Genomic DNA, 21,777 nt, shown 5'->3' on the forward strand with positions numbered 1-21,777 from the left:
TAAAAATCACTAGCAGGTAGTGCAAAGTGAAAGTAGTTGCTTACTAATCATGACCATCAACATTCTCGTCTTCAAAATTATCCAAAACAGTAAACAAAGACATAGGAAAATGTTCAACCTAATGCAAGACATGCAAAACTGAAATGTCCCCCCTTTCTAGGACAAGAAAAACAAAAATCCAATTGTGCTGAAGGTGTGGTAAAGCCATACAACTTATATGATAAGTCAGGAAAGGAATTTGTCAATATGTATTAAGAGCCATAAAAATCTTATCTTCTTGACTAACCACTGTGATTTACTAGCCTTAGTAGGCAGAGTAATAGTCCTCCAAATACATCCAGCCCTAATCTCTGGAACCTATGAATATGTTACCTTATGTGGCAAAAGTAACTTTGCAGATGGGGTTAAAGGTGTGAACTTCAATGTGGGATTTTTTTTTGGGAGGGGTAGAATTATTTACAATATCATACAGAATAGTTTCACTGAGTCCACCAACTTAAGACAGTTCAATTTATGATGCAAAAGTGATACATATTCTGTAGAAATCCTTTGAACTGTGACCTTTTCAGGGATGAGGCATATGTGGTATGATTCTCTTTTGCAATGCTAGGCAGAGGGAGCAAGCTTCCAGTCAGTCACTCAATAACGAGAGTAAACAACCTGGTTGTGTGTGGCTAAACTGTGATGTTTGGTAGGTTAGGTGAATTAAATACAGTTTTGACCTAGGATATTTTCAGTTTACTATGAGTTTATCAAAGACATAACACCACTATAAATGGAAGAGCATTTGCACAAGTCCTCAAAAGTGGAAAGGGAGGGCTGGGGATGTGGCTCAAGCGGTAGCGCGCTCTCCTGGCATGCATGTGGCCTGGGTTCGATCCTCAGCACCACATACAAACAAAGATGTTGTGTCTGCCGAAAACTAAAAAATAAATACTAAAAAAAAAAAAAAAAAATTCAAAGAAAAAAAAAGTGGAAAGGGAAAGCCAGACAGAAGAGAGAAATGAAAAGGTCTCAATCTGCCCTCACTGACTTTGAAGAGGAGTGGCTTCTAGAAGCCTTTAACCAACAGTCAGCTAGTCCTACCACCACCAATGACTGAATTCTGCCAAAAGCCCAAGTAAGCAGAAAGGGATCCTTCCCTAGGGCCTCCATGAAGGAAAGATGCCCAATAACACCTTGACTTCTGCCTGTTAAACTTATGACCTACAGAACCATAATAATAAACTTATGTTAAGTTGCTAAGTTTGTGGAGATTTGTTATGGCAGCAATCAAAAACTAATTGTACTGCCCCAGGTTCTTACCATGAGAGGGTGTGTTAAACCCAGACAGCCAAGTCCCATCCCTAGAGCTTCTGAATGAGGAATCTGGGGGGCTGAGCCTGAGAACCTGCCTTCTTAATGCAGCAATCCCAGGAGAGGTGGAGGTTACTAGTTTGGGGACCATGCTTTGAGAACCACTGCACGAAACTAAGGAAATAATCCAAAATGCCTGAAAAGCTGTTCAAATCAAATATTATTCATCATGTTATATAGAATGGTTAAATCTATATGAATCCAAATGACACATCAGTTTGATAGAATGCTACAAAGCTATGGGAGGGGCAGGACAGGCTACTGTTATGAAAACTGAGTGTTAAACTGAAGAATGCCCAGAACAAATGTCAGCAAGGAAAGAATATTGGGATGCCCTCTGATGGAATTAGGCAGAAACCATTCAAAGCATTCACAGTTAGAACAACTGAAAACCAATGATGCAGGGGCCAGTTAGGAAACTAGTTTTCCTCACCTTTATCTATTTTTTATAGCCATGTTCTGCAATGTGGTTATATTAACTTAATAATAAAAGTTTCTTACTTTAAACTAGTGTTGAACTCCTGGGCTCAAGCTATCTTCATCCCAAGTAGCTAGGATTATTCATGCCACAATACCCAGCAATATAAGTTTTAAGTTTTTACTAATAATAAAGGCACAAGTGAAACTATTCTGTACGATATTGTAATGGTGGACACAAGTCATTATATGTTTATTTAAACCCATAGAATGTGCAAGACCAAGAGTGAAACTTCAGGGCTGGGGTTGTAGCTCAGTGGTAAAGAGCTCGTCTAGCATGTATGAAGTTTGATCCTCAGCACCACATAAAAAAATAAATAAAATAAAGGTATTGTGTCCAACTACTACTACTAAAAAAAAAAAAAAAAAGAACCTTCATGTAAACTTGACTTGGGGTTTAAGATGTGCCAGTGCAGTTCTGTTTCCTTGTTGCCATGTCCTAAGCTGCTTTCTTATGCTAATTCTTTTACCATTATGTTCTGCCTCACCTTGGGCCCAGAAGTATGACACCAGCTGTCTATGAAATGAGATCTTTGAAACTGAGCTCCCAACAAAATTTTCCTCCTTTAAAATTTTTCTTGTCAGTTCTTTTGATGATACTGATTGATCATACTGATGAATAAGTGGACTAAAACAAGCAGTATCATATCAGGCTTGGTAGAAAGGAATCCAGAAGTCACTATGGAAGTACTTGGGGCCTGGCTGCCAAGCTTGCTCTCCTGGCCCAAACTCTGTACAATGCCACACTGATCACAGGGAATTGTTGGCCTGGGAGTGGTCACTTGAACTGATGGGGGCACATCAGCACATTACTTTTTTGTCTTAGTGGTATGTATTCAGTGGCTGGTCTATGATTTAAAAAAAAAAAAAAAGTGAAATCAGAAGCCTTGCTTTTTGTTCTAGTTGTTCAACTTTTTGAAAGATTCGGTGAGAGATCTAAGTATCCTTCCAATAAATTCTTTTTTGTTTAAAAAAAAAAAAGAGATATGATACTGCAGGTTTACCGACTTAACACATATGCTCCCCACCCCATAATTGGGCAGGCTGTGCAAGTGTAGGGGCAGAAAATACATGGGAGCTATCTACATCTTCTGTTCATGTGCTATGAACTTAAAACTGCTCTGATGACCTAAGTGGGCAGCCCTGGCCCTGGCTTACCTGATGCACGTCCCTCCTATAGCCGGCATCATTGTTGCTGCCCCCAATCACATACAGCTTGTCTAGGAGAGTGGCCATGCCATGCCAGGCTCGCCGCACAGGCCCATCTGCCAGTGTATGCCAGGTGTTGCTGCCTGGATCGTAGCAGTGTGTCTCTTTCAGGTAGTCTTCCCCTCTGCGGCCACAGGTAACATACATCTTCCCCTCCAGTGTTGCACCTGCGTGGGCATACACCTATGTGGGGCCACCAAGAGAACCAGGGAAGGGAAGGAAGAAAAGTGCAAGAGTGAAAAGAGCAGCCAAGCAGCTTCTGCCAAAAACCAATCACCACCTCACACCTGCCTGATGACGCTTCAAGGTTTCACCACTTCCTGAATTGTTCCTGACATGCTAGGGAGAATATTCCCTGGCTTCTTGCTGGACTTATACTCCTGTTCATCGACCCCTGACTTCTTCCCAATAGGTGACTCATGTACAGACCCAGAGATCAAATGAGACCTTTGTCTTTCCTCTGTCCCTAAAGGAAACATCTGTGGGGGGGACTCCAAGAAAATTAAGGTATTTTTTACAGCCAGTCAGGGAGAAGGCCACAGCACAGGGAAACGATCACCCATTCTCAGTGGCCTCCATTGTACCCACTCCCACTAGCCAAGTAACCTTCCAGGCCTGCTGATCCAGCTTTCCAAATCTGTCTGGAGATCGTACCTACCAACATGAAACTTGGCATGAGGAGGAAAAGGTCAAACAAACAAACAAATCAAATATAGTTGGCCCTCCATATCTATAGGTTCTATATATATGGATTTAACCAACCATGGATTGAAAATACTTCCACCCTTACATGCCTCACACTAGCCCTACTGCCTCCAGGACTCACTCACTTACACCCAGAAGGCCAACACATAGCAAGCACTGCTTGGTTTGGAGGGAGAGAAGCCCACAGTGGGTAGAGGCTCCAGGAGATTCAAGACCAATAGTCACTAACTTAGGCCATGTGACTGGAGCAAAGAGACAGAGAGGTGGATAGAATAGTGGGCAGAAAACATACCAAGGGTTTTGGTCTTCTATCGTCAATGTGGAAGTTTATTTTTTAACAAAACATTTAATTTTAAGGCAAGTGTAGATGCATATGTACATGTAATTGGAAGAAATAGAGACCCCTCCACATTTTCCTTCAATGGTGAGAGTTTGTGTATCTATATTGCAATTCCTTGATTGGGATACTGACAGTGATGCAGTCCCAGAACATTTCTATTACCACCAGGATTTCCCAGTTGCCCTTTTATGTGTAAAAGCTGTCCGTACCAAAATGGAGTCACTTATGTCAAAATGGAGCTGGAAGGGCCAGGAAAGCAGGTTCTCTCATGCACATATGACTATGTTAAGAACCATTAAAAAGGATCTCTATAACAAAAACAACTTCTAGGTAAATTACTTTTATAAGGATATCCTCTAGCAACAGCCCAACATTAGTGATTAGTAATTGCCAATTCTTGAAATGAGCTCCTACTATAGTCAACGAGGTTTATTTCAAAACAGTTTATGTTGAATTCTTTTTGTTTTTAAAGGCTTCTCCTTGCTCTACCTGTTGTAGATGGACTTATGGTCTGCCAATAGGTTGCATATTCTGGACTGCAATCCCTTACTATTCCCGAATAAATGCTTTGTTCTGGAGATGTGGTCTGTTTTGTTATTCAATTTAAGTTGACAACAATCACATGCACTTTTCTGACACCCTAAACTTCTACACTTCATCCCTGGCAACCACCAATCTCTTCTTCACTTCTATAGTCTTGCTAAGTAAACTAGGTGCAGTGGCAAATATCTATAATCCCAGAAACTTGGGAGGCTAAGGGAGGAGGATCACAAGTTTGAGGACAGCTTGGGCAAGGACAATTTAGCAAGACCCTATCTCAAAATAAAAAAAGGGAGGCAGGGCTGGGAATGTAGCTCAGTGGCTTACCTAGCAGATGTGAGGCACTGGGTTTGATCCTTAGCACCACATAAAACCAAAGAAAAAAAACAAAGGCATTCTGTCTATCTATAACTACCAAAAATAAATAAATAAATAAATATTTTTAAAAAGGGGCTGGAAATGTAGTGCAGTGGTAAAGCACCCTGGATTTGATATCGGTATAGTGTGTCACACACACAGTTAGAAAAATGAAACGAATATATAACCTTTTAGATTAGCTTTATCCTGTGTGTACTGTTATGTTTTTGGCCCAGTACTGGGAATTGAACCCAGGAGTGCTCTGCCACTAAGGTACATTCCAGTTCTTTTAATTTTGAGACAGGAGGGCTGGGGATGTGGCTCAAGCGGTAGCGCACTCGCCTGGCATGTGTGCGGCCTGGGTTCAATCCTCAGCACCACATACCAACAAAGATGTTGTGTCCTCCGAAAACTAAAAAAATAAATAAATAAATATTTTTTTAAAAAAATTTTTGAGACAGGGACTCTGCTAAGTTGCTGAAGCTGGCCCCAAACTTGTGGTCTCCTTGTCACACTCTTTGGAATCACTGGTATTACCAGAGTGCACTAAAGTACCCAGCTTCAGATTGGTTTTCTATGCCTATCCAGGTTCTCCCAGGTTGTTGTGTTTATCCATAGTTGGTTCCTTTTTTGCTACGTTGTCTACAACAGCTTATTTAACCATTCACCTGCTGAAGGACATTTATCTATTTACAATGAGATCCTACTATAGCCAATGAGGTTTATTTCAGAACAGTTATGTGAACTTCTCTTTGTTTTGTAGTTCCTAGCTATTACCAATAAAGCTGCTATTAATATTTATGTACAGAGAAGTTTTTATTTCTCTGGGAAAAATCTCCAGGATGGCAATGCTGAATTGCAATGATAGTTGGAAGAAGCTGCCACACTCTTTCCAGAGGGTATACGGTATACCATCTACATCTTTTTTTTTTTTTTTTTTTTTTTTTTTGCAGCACTGCAGATAAAATTCAGGGCTTCACACATGCTAGGTAAGAACTCTACCACTGAGCTATACTCCTAACCCTGTCACTTCTTTTTATTTCCATCATTATGATAAATCATTCTCTAACTGTGGCTTTAATTTATACACTTTCTCATGTGTTTATCTACTATCTTTATAGTTTCTTCCATGAAGTCTCTTCATGTCTTTTGTACCTTCTTAATAAGATTATGTGTGTGTGGGTGTGTGTGGGTATGTGTGGATTTTTGGAGTTCTTTATATATTCCATACTAGTCCTTTCTCAGATATGTGGTTTACACAGATTTTTCTCACTCTATAGTTTCTTTTCATTCACTTAAGAGAGTCTTTCTCAAGCAAAAGTTTTAAGGTCTAATATCAGTTTTTCTTTTTATGGTTCTTGCATTTGAGGTCAAGTCTAAAAACTCAAACCCTAGATCCTGAAGATTCCTTCTTCTTTTTTTTTTCTAAAAATTTTATAGTTTTACATTACTTAAGTCTCTGAACCATTGTGAGTTACCGCCAAATCACAACTTAGCCCACATATTTCCTTCCACCTCAACAGCCCCAGCCCAGCACAGGCCCTAGTAAAGGACTTGCACTATTTTCCTTGCTTGTTTGTATTCATCCAGGTCTTTTTGTCTTCACAAGTGCTTCCCAAGCTTCCTCCTTCTCAGGGCAGACTGTGAAGTCACTTCTGCCCTGGAAGGTTAGTCCTCCCATGAAAACAGATGCCTGTTTTCCTTTAGGCCTCAGATGGCCCCAAACAATCCATCTTCATTGTCCTGCAAGAGTCCTGCCCACATCAAGAAATGTTTCAGTTCAATTCTGTCTTCATTTCTTTCATCCCACTTACTAGTTTAACTACATTACTGGCTGGTAGTTAATAATGGTCTCTCTTGCAAGGCTATACATCCCTTAGGAGATAGTTTGTTATTTCTTACAACCATTGGATCCCCAGCATTTGGTATATGGTAGGTGGTTAGTAGCTGCAGAAGGGATGATGAGCACAGCATGAAGGTGAACTGGTCTCCAGGAAGTAGCTAGCTGAAGGCCAAGGTAGCCCCTCTGTGGCCAACTGGAGAACTGCAGCTCCCTCCCCCACCGAATCCCACTGCTCCAAAACTGCCCAAGCCCCTCCTCCACTGGCCTTCCAAGACTCTAGGAATGGAATCTGGAAGCCTTCCTCATCCATCAGGTTTCAAGGATACCTTCTTTTTTTTTTTTTTGGTACTGGAGATTGAACCAAGGGGTTCTTAACCATGGAGCCACATCCCCAGCCCTTGTTTATATTTTACTTAGAGACAGGGTCTAAGTTGTTTAGGGCCTTGGTAAATTGCTGAGGCTGGCTTTGAACTTGCGATCCTCCTACCTCAGGCTCCCAAGCAGCTGGGTTTATAGGCATCTGACACCAGGGTGGTACCTGGTGACTCCTTGAGCTTTTCCATGCAAAATCTGCTCCTTTCTCCAGGGTTAGTAAGGGAGGGTCCCTCCAAAAGACTTCCTTTCCCCAAAGAAGCTAAGGAGTAGGGAGAAGACCACAATGGGAAGAGCACAGCTGCCTGTGAGGAAGGATGATAGGAATCCACATGGGTTGTGCTAGTGACTCTGATACAGTCACAGAGGATCTGGACCCATCAATGAAACCCTACTCCCAATCCACTAAAGTCAAAGTCTCAGTCTCAGGGGGGCTTGGCAGTTGGAGAGAAAAATGTTGGGTGGTGGAAAGAGGCTTCCAAAGGTCATAACTCCTGCCAAGATCCCCAAGTCAGTGCTGACCAAACCTGGGGCAGAGACTATGTGAGCCTACTGTGGTGCTCCAGTGTCCCAAGAGGTGTACCCAGCCAGTGGCAGGTGCTGGGTAAACAACAATGCTGGCACTAGCAGGACATATACCTTGTTCTCCAAGGCTGCAACCTGGGAAGCAGGGAACAGCAAAGCCTCTTCCTTCCCCTGGAATCCTATAGCTGGTTTTGGGGCCAGGGGATAAAGCAGTAGGATAAAAGAGAGATAGGTACCTCTGCATAATGAACATAATTTTAAACATCCTCAAATTGAAATAAATCCAGGTATTATTGTATAGAATGCACATTATTATTATTTTAAATCAAAGAATGAAACCTCAAAGGCTTTTTTTCTGGGGCGAGGGTGGGGTGGTGGTGGCTTCTGGAAGGCCCTGTCCTCTCTTCCAGGGAACCTGTGGTGAAGAAGTCTGAACACAAGCCTGTGAACCAGGCTGTTAAGAGCCCTCCTCTCTCTCAGGGTTCTTCTTGTTTGACATTTTTAGAAATATTCCAGCTCATCTCAGGTGGGCTTGGTGACAGATAAGGGTGAGGTTTCTATCTATATTAAACTACAGAGTAAAAGCAGTTTACTGGGCCAGTAGTGTGGTAAGGTCTCAGCATCTGAAAATCAGGAGGGGGAACTGGTCTGATGAATAGTATCTGAACTCTCTCACTGTGCCCTCTCTCCGGGTGGCTTGGCTGAACCTCAGGGGTCCTCATCAATCAACTCAGTGAAGGATTTTGGGGTAACTGTGGGCTCTGCTCACTGGGTCTGGTTCCCTGACCTGGTACTAGCACTGACTGGCCTTGACACCTGGGCCTCTCACTCTGTACATCCTGGAGAAGAAAATTGGACAGAATGCCTTTCTTGGAGGGCTTCCTTACCTCCCTCTTGAGTGGGGCTACATATGTCCAAGAGTTGGTAGCAGGGTCATAGCGCTCCACAGCATTCAAGTCGTTGTGGTAGTCTCGGCCTGCCACAGCATAGATGTACCTTCCCACAACACACACACACAGGTCTGCATGCTCCTGCTGCAAGGACTGGATCTGGAACCAGCGGTTGTGTCGTGGGTCATACCTTTGAGGGGACGAGAAAAATATATCACTGATCAAGTGCTCTTAGGGCCTATACTTCCTATTCCCACCTCTTCCCCTTTGCCACAGGATGTCCTGATGGTCCCTCCACCCTGGCAGCCCCCAGTTGCTAAGAAATGCTGACCCACAGTCATGTAAACAGGTTGCTACACACCTGCACACATGTGCACCCACATACATGGCCTGGAAGGTATGACCAGGAGCCTCCGGCATTCCTGCCTATCATGGTGGTCCCTTCTAGCTGTAACCTCTGGGGTGATTTCTAGCCCACTCAACCATCCACCCCAGGCCATCCAACAGCTATTCCCACAGCCACCTCCATCTCACCTGTCCCCATTCAGTCAGGCTCCAGTTACAGCCTCTCAACTAGATGCTCAGGTATACCCTGCACACAGTCTCCATCACACCCTCAGCCTTGCAATATCTAGCATGTGCCAGGCTCCTGTCTGCCACTTTTCATGCATCTGAAATATCTACCTTGTTCCCTGAACTCATGGCTTTCCTGATGTCCCCAGCTGGAGGTTTCTAGTGGGGGCACTAACTTCTGCCATGAACTATGGTCAATGGGCAAGGTCCTGTGGGTTTCTGGGAACCCACCCAAGAAAACAGACACAGGGCTGGCTGCAAGAGGCCCATAAGGCTGGAGAAGTCTGGGCCTAGGAAGTTTTTTGTCCTGAGAATACCTGGGAGTGTGACCCGCAATGTTAAGCATCCCAAGTTCAAAGTGTATGGAGAAGGCAGGGGGTTCAGTATAAGGAGGAAGGGATGCTAATCTCCTGCTGAGCCTGACACCATTCCAGCATTGTCACTGTAGTTCCCTCTCCTGATATGGGGGCTAGCTCATGTCCCATTCACAGGTAGTATAGCTGTACCCAAGGCACAGCCCTTCCTTTCTCTTTCCCTACCAACTCTCATTAAAATGTCTAATTCCCAAACAGTAAGCATCGTTCTCCCCTACATGGGATCAATCACCTCCATATTGCCCACCCCCACTATCCTCTCAGGTTTCCTCTCCTCTCCTTTGCTGTGATTCCCCTTCTGCCTGTCTGGGGTTTCTGACTCTTCACTGGGGTAATTTCAGTCACCCAGGACTGCCAACTGTTATCCACTGCTTTCTCTTACACTTTGGACCCATTCTGCAAACACCTCTCAGTCATCTCCACCTGGCTGCTCCCCTGTCCATGCTCCTGTCCACACCACCAAAGTGCCTGCTCACACCTCCAAAGCCAAAAGCACAAGCTTAGCACCTGAGGCCACCACCCAAGGCCCTTCATTGTACACAGTCCACCTTTCCAGCACCCGCTGCTCTGGGGTTGCCCCAATTCCTGAAAGTCTTTACCCTTTCTCTCCACAACCAGGCCTGCCACTCTGCTGTGCCTATATGGAACACACAGATAGGTGTAGTGCTGGGTAAGAAAAAGATGAAACCTGAGCCACCAAGGGCCAGAACTTGTGAGCCTTAAGCCCCCAAACTCTATTCCTGACCCATGGCTGGCCCTTTCCCCAGAGGCAACCACAGCATCTATCAGCTGGCACTAGCATCTACCCAGCTCTGTTTCTGAAGCCTCCTTGCCCAAGTGCCCAGGGAGTTATGGCCTCTTTCAAATGAGTGTTTTATTTCTCCAGAGGAAGACCAATTCCAAGGAGAACAAGTCTTACTTCAACTGACTTTGAAAATAATAAATTAAGTTTTATTTGGCCTGTATCTTATGCTGGCTAGTGAAGAACTCAGTTTCATTCATTACCAAAACCAAAAGTTAGGGGCCAGGGATGTGGTACAGTGATAGTGCACTTTGCCTAGCACATGTAAGGCCTTAAATTCAAAAAACAAAAACCACAAGTTAGATGTACTCTATAGCTACTCTTCCAGGACCTGTCCCCTGGCCAGCTCTTCCCCTCTAAACAGGAATATAGGAAAGAGGTACCTCAGGAGGTGGGGCAACCAGGAGAGAAGAAATACATCTGGATCATACCAACCTGTCCCTGTCTAGCTGGGTATACCAATGCTTTTTTTTTTTTTTTTTTTGGTACTGAAGATTGAACCCAGAGGTGCTTTACCACTGAGCCACATTCCTATTCCCCCCTTGTTCTAATTTTTTTTTTTAGTTGTTGATGGACCTAAAAAGAAATTTATTTATATGTGGTGCTGAGAATCGGACCAAGTGCCTCACACATGCTAGGCAAGCGCTACCACTGAGCCACAGTCCCAGGCCACATTCCTATCCCTTTTTATTTTTCAGACAGGGTCTCATTAAGTTGCTTAGGGCCTCACTAAGTTGCTGAGGCTGTCCTCAAACTTGTGATTCTTCTGACTAAGCCTCCTAAGTCACACCTCCCAAGCACACCACTGTGTTTGGCCCAAGGCATCACTTTTAATCTCTTGGCATTCACTCAGTTTTCATACCTACCCAAAGGAGTGATATCACCTGCCTAGAAAGCTATCATAAGGGATCATAAAGTATAAGTCTTTGTTAACTTGTGAGGAGTGTATAAAGGACTGGACTTCGTTTTTTAACTCCTAGATCTCTGAACAGCATTTGGCTTGGGGTAAACATGCACTGTCTGTTGACTAGAAAATGAAAGAGTACTACCATCAAGGAAATCATTCATTCATTCTACAAATACTCACTTGCTACAGCGCCTGGCGTGGGGAATTCAGAGAGGCTAGAGCCTGCCTTCTACTGCAAAAGGGGAAATAGGTTAAACAGAGCAAACCAGTGCTCAATATAATGCCAGATCCCTTGGGGCGGGGGAGTAAGCTAGGTGGAGAGTGGGTTATCAATCAGGGAGGGTGAGGGAGGACACAGATCTCTTCTGGTGATTAGGAAAGGCTCCTTGAGAAGGCACTGTCTGAGATCTGAATGACTGAGGTACAAGCCAGGGAAAGGTCTGGCTGGGCCTGGCAGTTCAGGCTCATGGAAGACCTGTTAATTGACTGGATGGGGCTGTTCCTGTACATTGTGCTCCCTTAAGCACATGCCTCTCCTCCCCTTATTTTGGAACAGGTCACATCAGCATCTGCTTCTCCCACCAGAGACAAGACCCTCTGGATACCTCTATTTGCTTCCTTTTGCTCTCCTATCTTCTCAGTTTCTTAGACTAAGTTCATTTGGATTTTGTGACTTCAGATTTAAGAAAATGTGTATGTGTACACTCACACACACTCAATCACACTGACACAATAGGTCAAAAATTTAGACATAACCAAACTTTTGTGGATTTTTTTTTCTTTTTTGTGTCCGGTCTTTTAAGTGCTAAGGATCGAGCCCAGGGTCTCATCCATGTTAGGAAAGGGATGTATCACTGAGCTGTATAGCTCCTTTTTATTGGATTAATTTTTCATTTTGTCAGAACAGATCCTCAAATATTTTTCCTAATAAAAATAATCTTTACTACTGCATAAAAAGATGTAGTTTTAGTAACTGCTATGGACTATGTTTGGGTCCTCCCAAATTCTTATGTTTAAGCCCTAATACCTTATGTGATGGTACTTGGAGACAGGGAAGTAATAAGGTCACAACAATAGGGATTCCACGATGCTATTATTACCCTTATAAAAGGGAGAGGATAGTGCTAGCTCTCTCTACCATGTGAAGACATAGCAAGACAGAGCCCTCACCAGGACCAACCAGCATCATAATCTTGTATTTCCTAGGATCCAACTGTGAGAAATATATGTTTGTGTTTAAGATATTCAGTCTGTGGTATTGGTTACAGAACCTTTTATTGACTAAGTAACTCTAATCCAGATTTTTTGGAATGCAAAACTACTGCAAACTCAGAGGTGAAATCTAGAGCTGGTACAAAAATTTAACAAGGGAGGGTCCTTGTTAAATTTAGTAGGTTGTTTTTCTTCTGTATTTCTATGACTTAAGCATTTCCCTGACTATTAATGTTTTAAAATCTATCAAAAAAATTCTAAATTTAAATATATTTTAAAATATTAACAGCCATGGCAATGCAAAAGGAGAAAAAAACCCAAATTATTATTTTAGTTAAAGTCAGGGCACATGACAACATGGGAAATACTACTACTAAGTGTTAAGTAGTAGGGGTACTGGTACCCAGAAGGAAAAGTATAAGTACAACATGGGCAATTACTGTGGTTTGGATGACTGTCTGAGGTTCATATATGAAGAGTTGGTCCTCAAGGTGGCAGTACTGGGAGTGCTATAGACCTTTAAGATGCTAGGCCTAATGGGAGGTCCTCAGGTCACTAAGAAGACTGTGGGACAGTGGTCTCTTCCTCTCTTTCTGCTTCCTAGTTCGAGGTGTGACTACTTGGTCCAGCATACATGCTCCCACTATTACCATCTGCCCTAACAGAGGCCAAATCAATGGGTACCCACACACACACATGACTTGATCTTAGAACTTGAACCTCCAAAACTAAGAACTAAATAAATCTTTTCTCTTTATAAATTAGTTGCATCAGGTATTTCATTATAGTAAAGTGATGCAATCAAATAAATATAGATGCAATCAAAGAAAGAAGAGAAAATGTGGCATCATGGAGGCAAATACAATTTGCTTTAAGAAAGGTAACTTCTCACATGCAGTTTATATATCCATGCTGGGGAATGAACTCAGGGAACTCTACCATTGAGCTATATACCCAGCCCTTTTTATTATTTTTAAAATTTTGACACAGGGTAGAGTTGCCCAGGCTGGCCTCAAACTTGCCATCCTCCTGCCTGAACCACCATGCCCTTTTTGTTTTGGAGCTTAAGGATATAACCTGGCAAGTACTAACTCCTTAGAATGCAAACTCTAACCTACTGCAAAATATTTCTTTTTTACATTCTAAGGCTTGTGAACTATGAAGGGGGAAATGGAGAAAGAGCCAATCTCTTAGAACATTCAAATTAAGAAACTCAGGGTTGCTCTCTGCTTCCTGTTTGCCATGTCCTAAACCACTTTCCTCCTCCATGCCCTTCTGTCATGATGTTCTGCTTCATCTTGGACTCAAGGCAAAGGAGTCAACCATCTATGAACTGAGACTTCTGAAACTGGCCTTGGGTATGCTAGCAAGTGCTCTACCACTGAGCTATACCTCCAGCCCTGTTTTTAAAAATACCTTTATTTTATTTATTTACTTTTATGTGGTGCTGAGGATCAAACCCAGTGCCTCACATGTGCCAGGCAAGCACTCTACCACTGAGCTACAACCCCCGTCTGGTCTGGTCTTTTAAAGAATGCTGTGGGGTCTGTTGCTCTGTGCTGCCTACAAAGGTAGCAGCCATATCCTATTTAGCATCATGGCTTCCCTCAGACCTCTGGTGAAACCCAAAATTGTCAAAAAGAGGACCAAGAAGTTCATCTGGCACCTGGTAAGACTAATATGCCAAAATTAAGTACAACTGGTAGAAACCCAGAGATACTGACAAAAGGGTACAGAGAAGATTAAGGGCTAGATCCTTATGACAAACATTGGTATGAGAGCAGCAGGAAAACAAAGCATGTGTTGCCCAGAGGCCTCCAGAAGTTCCTGATCCCCATTATCAAGGAGCTGGAAGTGCTGCTAATGTGCAACAAACCTTCCTGTACTATGACTGCTCACCATGTTTCCTTCAAGAACCTTAAAGTCAGCATGGAACAGCCCAGCAGGCCATCAGATTCACCAATTCCAATACCAGACTGAAATGAACAGGTGGCTCATGGGCACATTTTTTTGTGTGTGCTTAAATAAACTATAAAAACTGCCAAAAAAGAAAAGAAAAACAACCTTGACTATTCTTGCATGTACACTTTTCCCAATTCATTTTGAAATTATATTATCTTGTCCTAGAAAAACATCTGTTTATATTTTGTGTTTCATTACATTTAGTATAATAATTTGCAGAGGACTTGGTATAACTCTGTTTATGTAGGTCCTATATGCTCTTAAGTAAAGTAGTATAGGTTATCCATATAAATCTTACACATTTTATAGTTATTCTTAGATATTTTATAATTTCCCTATTTTGTATGGGATCCTTTTTTGTTATTTTTTAAAATTGTTTCATCTCTATTATTAAAGCTATTGATGTTCTTATATTGATCTTCTAACTAGCTATTTTATTAATGTTTTCATAAATTTTTACTTGATATTCTAGGATTTTGCAGGGTAGTTTTCTCTTTCTAATCCACTTACCCCATATTTCTTTCTGTCTTATTGTTTAGAGCTTCAAATACCATGCTGACTATTAACAACATTATGATGGATATAATATCTTCCCTGTCTTATTTCTAATTTCTATTTTAGAGAAATTAATTGTTTCCAGAATAAGATGTTTCCCTATTTTTCTTACTAGATATTCTTTATTAAGTTAAGAAAATTTATTTTTCTGACCCGAGAGGAGGTTTTATCACATGTGCCTATTGAACTTAACAACTGACTGGCATTTGTCAGCTCTACAGTTTTTCTCCATATATATGCATAATATGTATGTGTCATGAATTACATTCAAATACTTTATAATGTTTAATGATCTTTACATTCCTGTAATTAAAACCATAAATCAGGAAAAATAAAATTAAAAAAGAAATTCAGGGCTAAAGTGGTAGAATGTTCAGCATATATGAGGCCCCAGGTTCAATGTCCAGGAATACACACATACACACAAAAGATGCATTTGGTAGTTTGGAGACCACTGGGAGATGAAGGAAGTTTCTCATTTTGTAGTAACGATAGAAAAACAAGTTAGGTGGTAGGCAGGTCAGCATGCCATGGCCCACCCCACCACCTCAACCTTGTGAGTGCCTACTCTTTTCAAGGCATGTCTCACCAACTCTACCTACCATTGTGATCCAGTTCCCAGTCTGGAGTTTGAGACTGTGGTTATTGATTACAGGGGTTAACATTAGCTTCAGCCAGAGTTGGGCTTTGGTTTTATAGCACATGTCCACCAGAAGTGAATCTGGACTATTGTCTTGAGCAAAACTGAGATCAACGGCCCATTACAGGAGGACAGGGTACAGGGGCAGGCAGCTGTCACCCCCAGGGAATGGACACAGAGTTGTCTACAACTTCTATCTACAGAGATTTGCTTTACAGATTTGTGGGTTGCTTTAGGCAAGGAGGCTTGGCCTTGGTCCCACAGCTGCAAAACTGAAGGAAGTTTTGAGGCTTGGCCAGAGGGAAGCCTGAACCTGGGGCAGTCACACCCATTAGGGACAGACAGCATTTGGTTAGAGAGAAAACGAAGGTAGTTATTTCCTTCTTTCTGAACTCTGTCATTCCTCATATTTAATCACAACATATTACTGGCAAGTTTTAGGTCACATTGGTATAACAAAGGTGACCGATTGCTTCCTGGGGCTTTGAAAGCAGAAGTGGATGAGGAATGGCTGTCTCTTCTTAGGATCACTATGCTTGTATCCAAGTGGCACAGCCAAGCCAGACCTTACCCCCACCCTTACCGCAGAAAACAGAACATGAACTTAAAACTGTGTCAGTGCCTAGCTCAGGGCTGTAAAAAGCACTTAGCACTCTCAGCCAGTAGGGTGGGTGACTCCACATGCACCAAGGTATGGTAGAAGGTCCCCTGGAAACCCACTGGTAGCTGTCATTATGGTAACCTGACCTATTGTCTGTTGCTTTGTGCAAAGAAATGGATCTCTGGGCTGGGGATGTAGCTCAAGCGGTAATGCGCTCGCCTTGCATGCGTGCGGCCCGGGTTCGATCCTCAGCACCACATACCAACAAAGATGTTGTGTCCGCCGAGAACTAAAAAATAAATATTAAAAATTCTCTCTCTCTCTCTCTCCTTTCACTCTCTCTAAAAAAAAAAAAAAAAAAAAAAAAAAGAAATGGATCTCTGAGATCACAGCCTTCTGACTGATAGAGCTAGAAGCATCCAATAGAACATAGCAACCCACAAAACCCTCTAAGAAAATTGCCTCCTCCCAGGAGGACCTTGTACCTAGCACTCAGATGTATACTGGGACAAGGAGAATTTTGCAGAAGGCTCAATATTGTTTGTTGGCCCTTCCTGATCCTCAGGCTGAGCATATTCTCAGGTGGGCATGGCAGCAGGAAGTCATCCTCTACCATGTGGGACAGTTAAAAGAGAAGTAAGAGCAGAGAAGACCAGCAAGGAAGCTGAAATAAAAAACAGCAAAGCTTAAGAGAGAGCAAGATGAAAGAAGCAGCTACCCTGTCCAGAATTCTTTAGCTTCTTCCTGCCATGGCTTCCCACTCCTTGGGTTGAGCCAGTCAGGCTCCTCCATGGCAAAGCTGAGATCCAAAGTAAGGAGATTTCTGAGAAGCAAGGGGGTGGGGAGAAAGCAATCCTGGTGCCCCTTTTCCTTGTATCGCTACAGAGTCCACATTCTCTGAATTCACCTGGACTTTATTCTACAAAACAAGTATATCTCTGACAAGCTGCAACCTTCATGTAAAAAGCAAACTGAAGAACTAAGTCTATGGTGACATGCCCTTCACATGTCTACTGACCAGGCTTCTTAATACATGACTCCTGCACTTCAGTATTACCCGAACATAAAGGTACCAACAAGAAGCCTTTCCTACCTCCAGCATCGGGACTCAGCTCGGAATCCTTGGACATTGTTGTCCCCTCCAATCAAATACACGAAGTTGTTGAGCACTGCAATGCCCTGGTTGGACATGCGGGGGGCCAGAGAGGCAGTGAAGTGTTTCCATTCTCCTAGCAGGGGGTTCAGGTACTTGGCCTGGTCACTGAGGACTGTGGATGGTGTGGAGTGAATGCCCCCAAACCCTACAACACACTGGAAGTCTGAACGAAGCTCCGTCTGGGGGCTCTGCAGGCTGGGCTGCAGGCTCTCATTCCGATGATACATAAGGGCACTGGCCACTGTGTCCCTCAGTGGGCTGGGGTCCAGCTTGTCATGTAGCCGCTGAAGGACCTCGGCTTCCATCAGAGGAAACCGCACTGTTTCAAGGAGCTTGGGAGGTTCATGCAGTGAGATCTGGTCAGCCTGCACCTGCTCCAAGGTGTAATGGTAGAGCAGGGCCCCCTCATACACCTCAGTCTCACAGGACACCTCCAGGCGATTGCTGCTGAGGAGGGAGTAGACCTTCTCCAAGGGAAGCTGGCGATACTTGTCAGTCCGTGAGAAGGCTACAAAGTTTTTGAGGATGTAGGTGTCCAGCTGCTCCGTCAGGCGGCTCAAGTCAAAAAGCTCTGCCAGCCGGTAGACATCAAGGATATTCTCCTCGTCCACCCAGGACATGAGGAAATCACAGCAGAAATGGATAATTTCTGGGATCTGCAAAGAGAAGGACACCCACTTAAGCCTGGGTTGGCCAACAACATTGAGGAGTGGGATAGAGTGATGGCAGAAATAAAGCTTACACAGCCCCTCTCAACTGTCCCTAACCTTTCTGGACACACTAGAGATATTTGGGGATTACAACAGACTGACTGGGAAACATACCAAGTAGGCCAATCTCTAAGCCTCAGTTTCCTTATTTATAAAACAGGAATAGTTAAAGTTGAGAGGAATATGTTGACAAATGCACAGGAACTAGCTGGCACAGAGGAGATCCTTCATATATGCCAACTCTTTTTACATCAAAAGTACAGGCTCTCCAGAGAAGAATGAAGCAACATAAACTGTCACTGTGTCAGGCATCCCTGATTGGGAAGGTGCCCTGGACTACTCCCTGACCCCACCTAGGGCTTTTTATAAGAGTCTGCCTCTCCAAAAGTAAAGGGACTGAAAACATATATCCAGTTCTTTTCTCCTGCTAGACTCTCACTATAGGCAGCTCAGTCAAAGCTGCAAGCCCAGAGATCCCACTAGAGCCCATGAGGCCTAGGCCCAGGCCCAATGTCACCTACACAATCAAAACTTCCAGCAGAGCATCTCCAGATACCTGCCCAGCATTCACCTCAAGACCATGACTTGGCTTTCTTGAAAATCTGGCAAGCCATCCTGAGACTCCTGCCTGAGTCAAGAGACCTATTTGACTCCAGTGAGAGCAGAGTCCTCAAGTGTCTGAATTACATATTCTCAACTGCATAGAAGCACTGATGGATGGGAAGAAAAACAACTGAGAGAATGGCAATTGGATGAGAAGGAGCCAAGAACTGATCTATAACCTGACCTGCTCTCTGCCAATGCTGTTCAAGGATACCCTTGGCTCTGATAGGCAAAGCATGGCAGAAGAAAAGACATAAGGATGTGTTCTAGTGAAAAATACCTGGGATGACAAACCAGGTGCTGATAAATTCTTTAGGAAACGGGATTTTAGAGTTTCTTTAAAAATGGAAATATAGTCAGAAATGGTGGTGCATGCCTATAGTCCCAGTGACACAGAAGGCTGAGGGAGGAGGATCATAAATATGAGGCCAGCCTTAGCAATTTAACAAGACCTTCAACAACTTAGCAAGACCCTGTCTCAAAATAAAAAAATAGGTCTGGGGTTGTAACTCAGTGGTAGAGTGCTTTCCTTGCATGTGTTAGACACTGGGTTCAATCCTCAGCACCACATAAAAAATATCTATACCAATAAAATAAAGGTATTGTGTCCACTACAAAGGAAAAAAATATTTTTTATAAATAAATAAATAAATAAAAAGTAAACTTACTGGTAAAGACTTCAGCTCTTGGGTTCAATCCCTAGTACCAATAAATAAATAAAAATAAAAATGGGAGTATAGCTGGACTTCTCTATTTGCAGGTTCTACTTGTGAAGAAACCAACTATAGGTAAAAAAAAAAAAAAATATTCAAGGCAGGTACAGTGTGCACACCTGTAAATCCAGTGGCTTGGGAAGCTGAGACAGGAAGAATGTGAGTTCAAAGCCAGCCTCAACAACGAGGGGCAAAAAAACTCAGTGAGACCCTGTCTCTAAATAAAATATAACATAGGACTGGGGGTGTGGCTCAGTGGTTGAGAGTGCCCCTGAGTTCAATGCCTGGTAGCCCGCTCCCAAAAAATGTGAAAAAACAAATTGCATCTGTACTGAACACATACAGACTTTTTCTTGTTATTATTCCCTAAAGAATACAGCATAACACCTATTACATAATACCATTTACATTGGATTAGATATTTCAGTAATCTAAAGATAATTTATGACTGAAGGATGTGCATAGGTTATATACAAATATCATATCATTTTATAAGGGACTTGAACATCCTTGGAATTTGGTATCTGCAGGGGGTCCTAGAACAAATTCCCCAAGGATACAGAGGGAGGACTGTACCTGATCAACAAATTAACTATTGCACATAGTGGAATTTTACTGGTATTTGAAGCTTATTAATAAATATTTAACTCTTTTTTAAAATTCAAAAGAAAGCTCAGGCTTGCTTACCAGGTGATATGCTAAGGGCTAAATGGACACCTGCAAACTGTTAGGGAGGTATGTGCTCCACATGAGATATCCTCATGGTGCTGTGTTAGGTTCTGAAAGTCTTCATTTGACCACTTGTTTTATACCTTAGCAGGCACTTCTGCTTTGCCTCTTTCTTCTAAACTACTACTTCTGTCATAGGCCTGGGTCTTGAAGACCAGGTTTTGAGGATAATGTGAGAGACAGCTCTAGATGAGCTTGAGAAGCAGTTCCCTGGAAAGAACCTGGTTTCCCACACCTGAACCTCTCTGCTTCCCATCCTATCCTTCCTATCCTGTTTTCAGAGCCCTGTGAATTTCATGGGGGATACAGCCGAGGCACACCCATGCAGAGGCCCACAAAAGGCATAGAGAAGGGAAGCATTTGCATGGGGTGACCCAGAAAGAACAGTTTTGTTGAGCCAGGCATGGTGGTGCATGCCTGTAATCCCAGTGGCTCAGGAGGCTGAGACAGGAGGATCAAAAGTTCAAAGCAAGTCTCATCAATACCAAGGTACCAAGCAATTCAGTGAGACCCTGTCTCTAAATAAAATACAAAATAGGGCTGGGATGTGGCTCAGTGGTCAAGTGCCCCTGAGTTCAATCCCTGGTACAAAAAAATAAATAAAATAAATAAATAAATAGAAGAGTTTTGTTGGAAATCAAACCCAGGTCTCTGGGGACACTATGAAGTCAGATCCTGGACTAGCACAGAGCACAGCATACAGGGGCAAGCTACCAGTAGTCACTTGCTATAGTAACAAATGGACTCCATGATGTTATGCCAGGTAAAATTACTTTACAGGCTGGGGCTGTAGCTCAGTGGCAGAGTGCTTGCATAGCATATATAAGACACTGGGTTCAATCCTTAGCACCACATAAAAATAAAAACAAATAAAATAAAGGCATTCTGTCCATCTACAACTACAAAAATTTTTTTTAAAAATTTGCTTTATACAACACTGATTTGTAAAAAATACACTAAAAACAAAGTCAGTTGCTGCCCCCAAGATGGCCTTGGGCTCTCAGAAGCAATGGTCAAACCAACAGAGACTGTGGTATCTGTGCTGAGAGGTGAGAAGGAAAGTAGTATTAGGGAGGATAATTTGGTATCCAAATGCATGAGCAATTCATGGAGGAAGAGAGGGCAGAAACCAGCTAGGAGGAGGATATAGAGAGACGGAAACCAGAACAAAATGTAAAAGAAATGGAAACAGAACAGAGACAGTTACAAGCATGATTAAAGAGGATGGACTTATCCAAACCTGAATAAAGTGAATGAAAAAGATGGAAAGGCTCAAGGAGTCTGAGGTTCTGGGCCCAGGGTGCTGGTACAGTGGTCAAAGGACTCAGATCAAGGAGACTAAGGGGAACTCCAGGAGGGTGCACAACATGGAAAAGGAGATGGACAGGAGGATCTCAGTCACACTGTGGGGAGATTTTCTGAGCCAGCTGAGGAGGAAAGGGCAGTGCTGGGAGGTTGGAGAACCAGATGAATGTTCCCATGCAACCATGACAGGGAGGTAGGAATAAGAGAGATCTCTGAATGAAAGAACACAAGGAAAATCTTCTGCTATAAAGGCCACACTAGGTCAACTCCACCCACCCCTCATGCAAGTATTGCAAGACAAATCATGCTTCGATCAGCCTA

General features: G+C 42.9%; 1 protein-coding gene across 6 annotated transcripts in view; it reads right to left on the bottom strand.

The window, feature by feature from the left end:
* The window catches only part of KLHL22 (kelch like family member 22), a 39,121-nt gene that overhangs the window by 1,441 nt on the left and 15,903 nt on the right, over nucleotides 1-21,777 (bottom strand). For all 6 annotated transcript variants that reach the window (XM_081287648.1, XM_081287650.1, XM_081287647.1 and 3 more), the window contains exons 4-6: nucleotides 17,334-18,052; nucleotides 8,612-8,804; nucleotides 2,992-3,225 (exon numbers count right to left, since the gene is read on the bottom strand). In XM_081287648.1, the coding sequence (XP_081143774.1) occupies nucleotides 2,992-3,225; nucleotides 8,612-8,804; nucleotides 17,334-18,052 (1,146 nt within the window). The remainder of the gene's footprint in view (nucleotides 1-2,991; nucleotides 3,226-8,611; nucleotides 8,805-17,333; nucleotides 18,053-21,777) is intronic.

The sequence above is a fragment of the Spermophilus citellus genome, assembly GCF_964194105.1.
Source record: "Spermophilus citellus genome assembly, chromosome: 3".
In the NCBI taxonomy this organism is placed as follows: domain Eukaryota; kingdom Metazoa; phylum Chordata; class Mammalia; order Rodentia; family Sciuridae; genus Spermophilus; species Spermophilus citellus.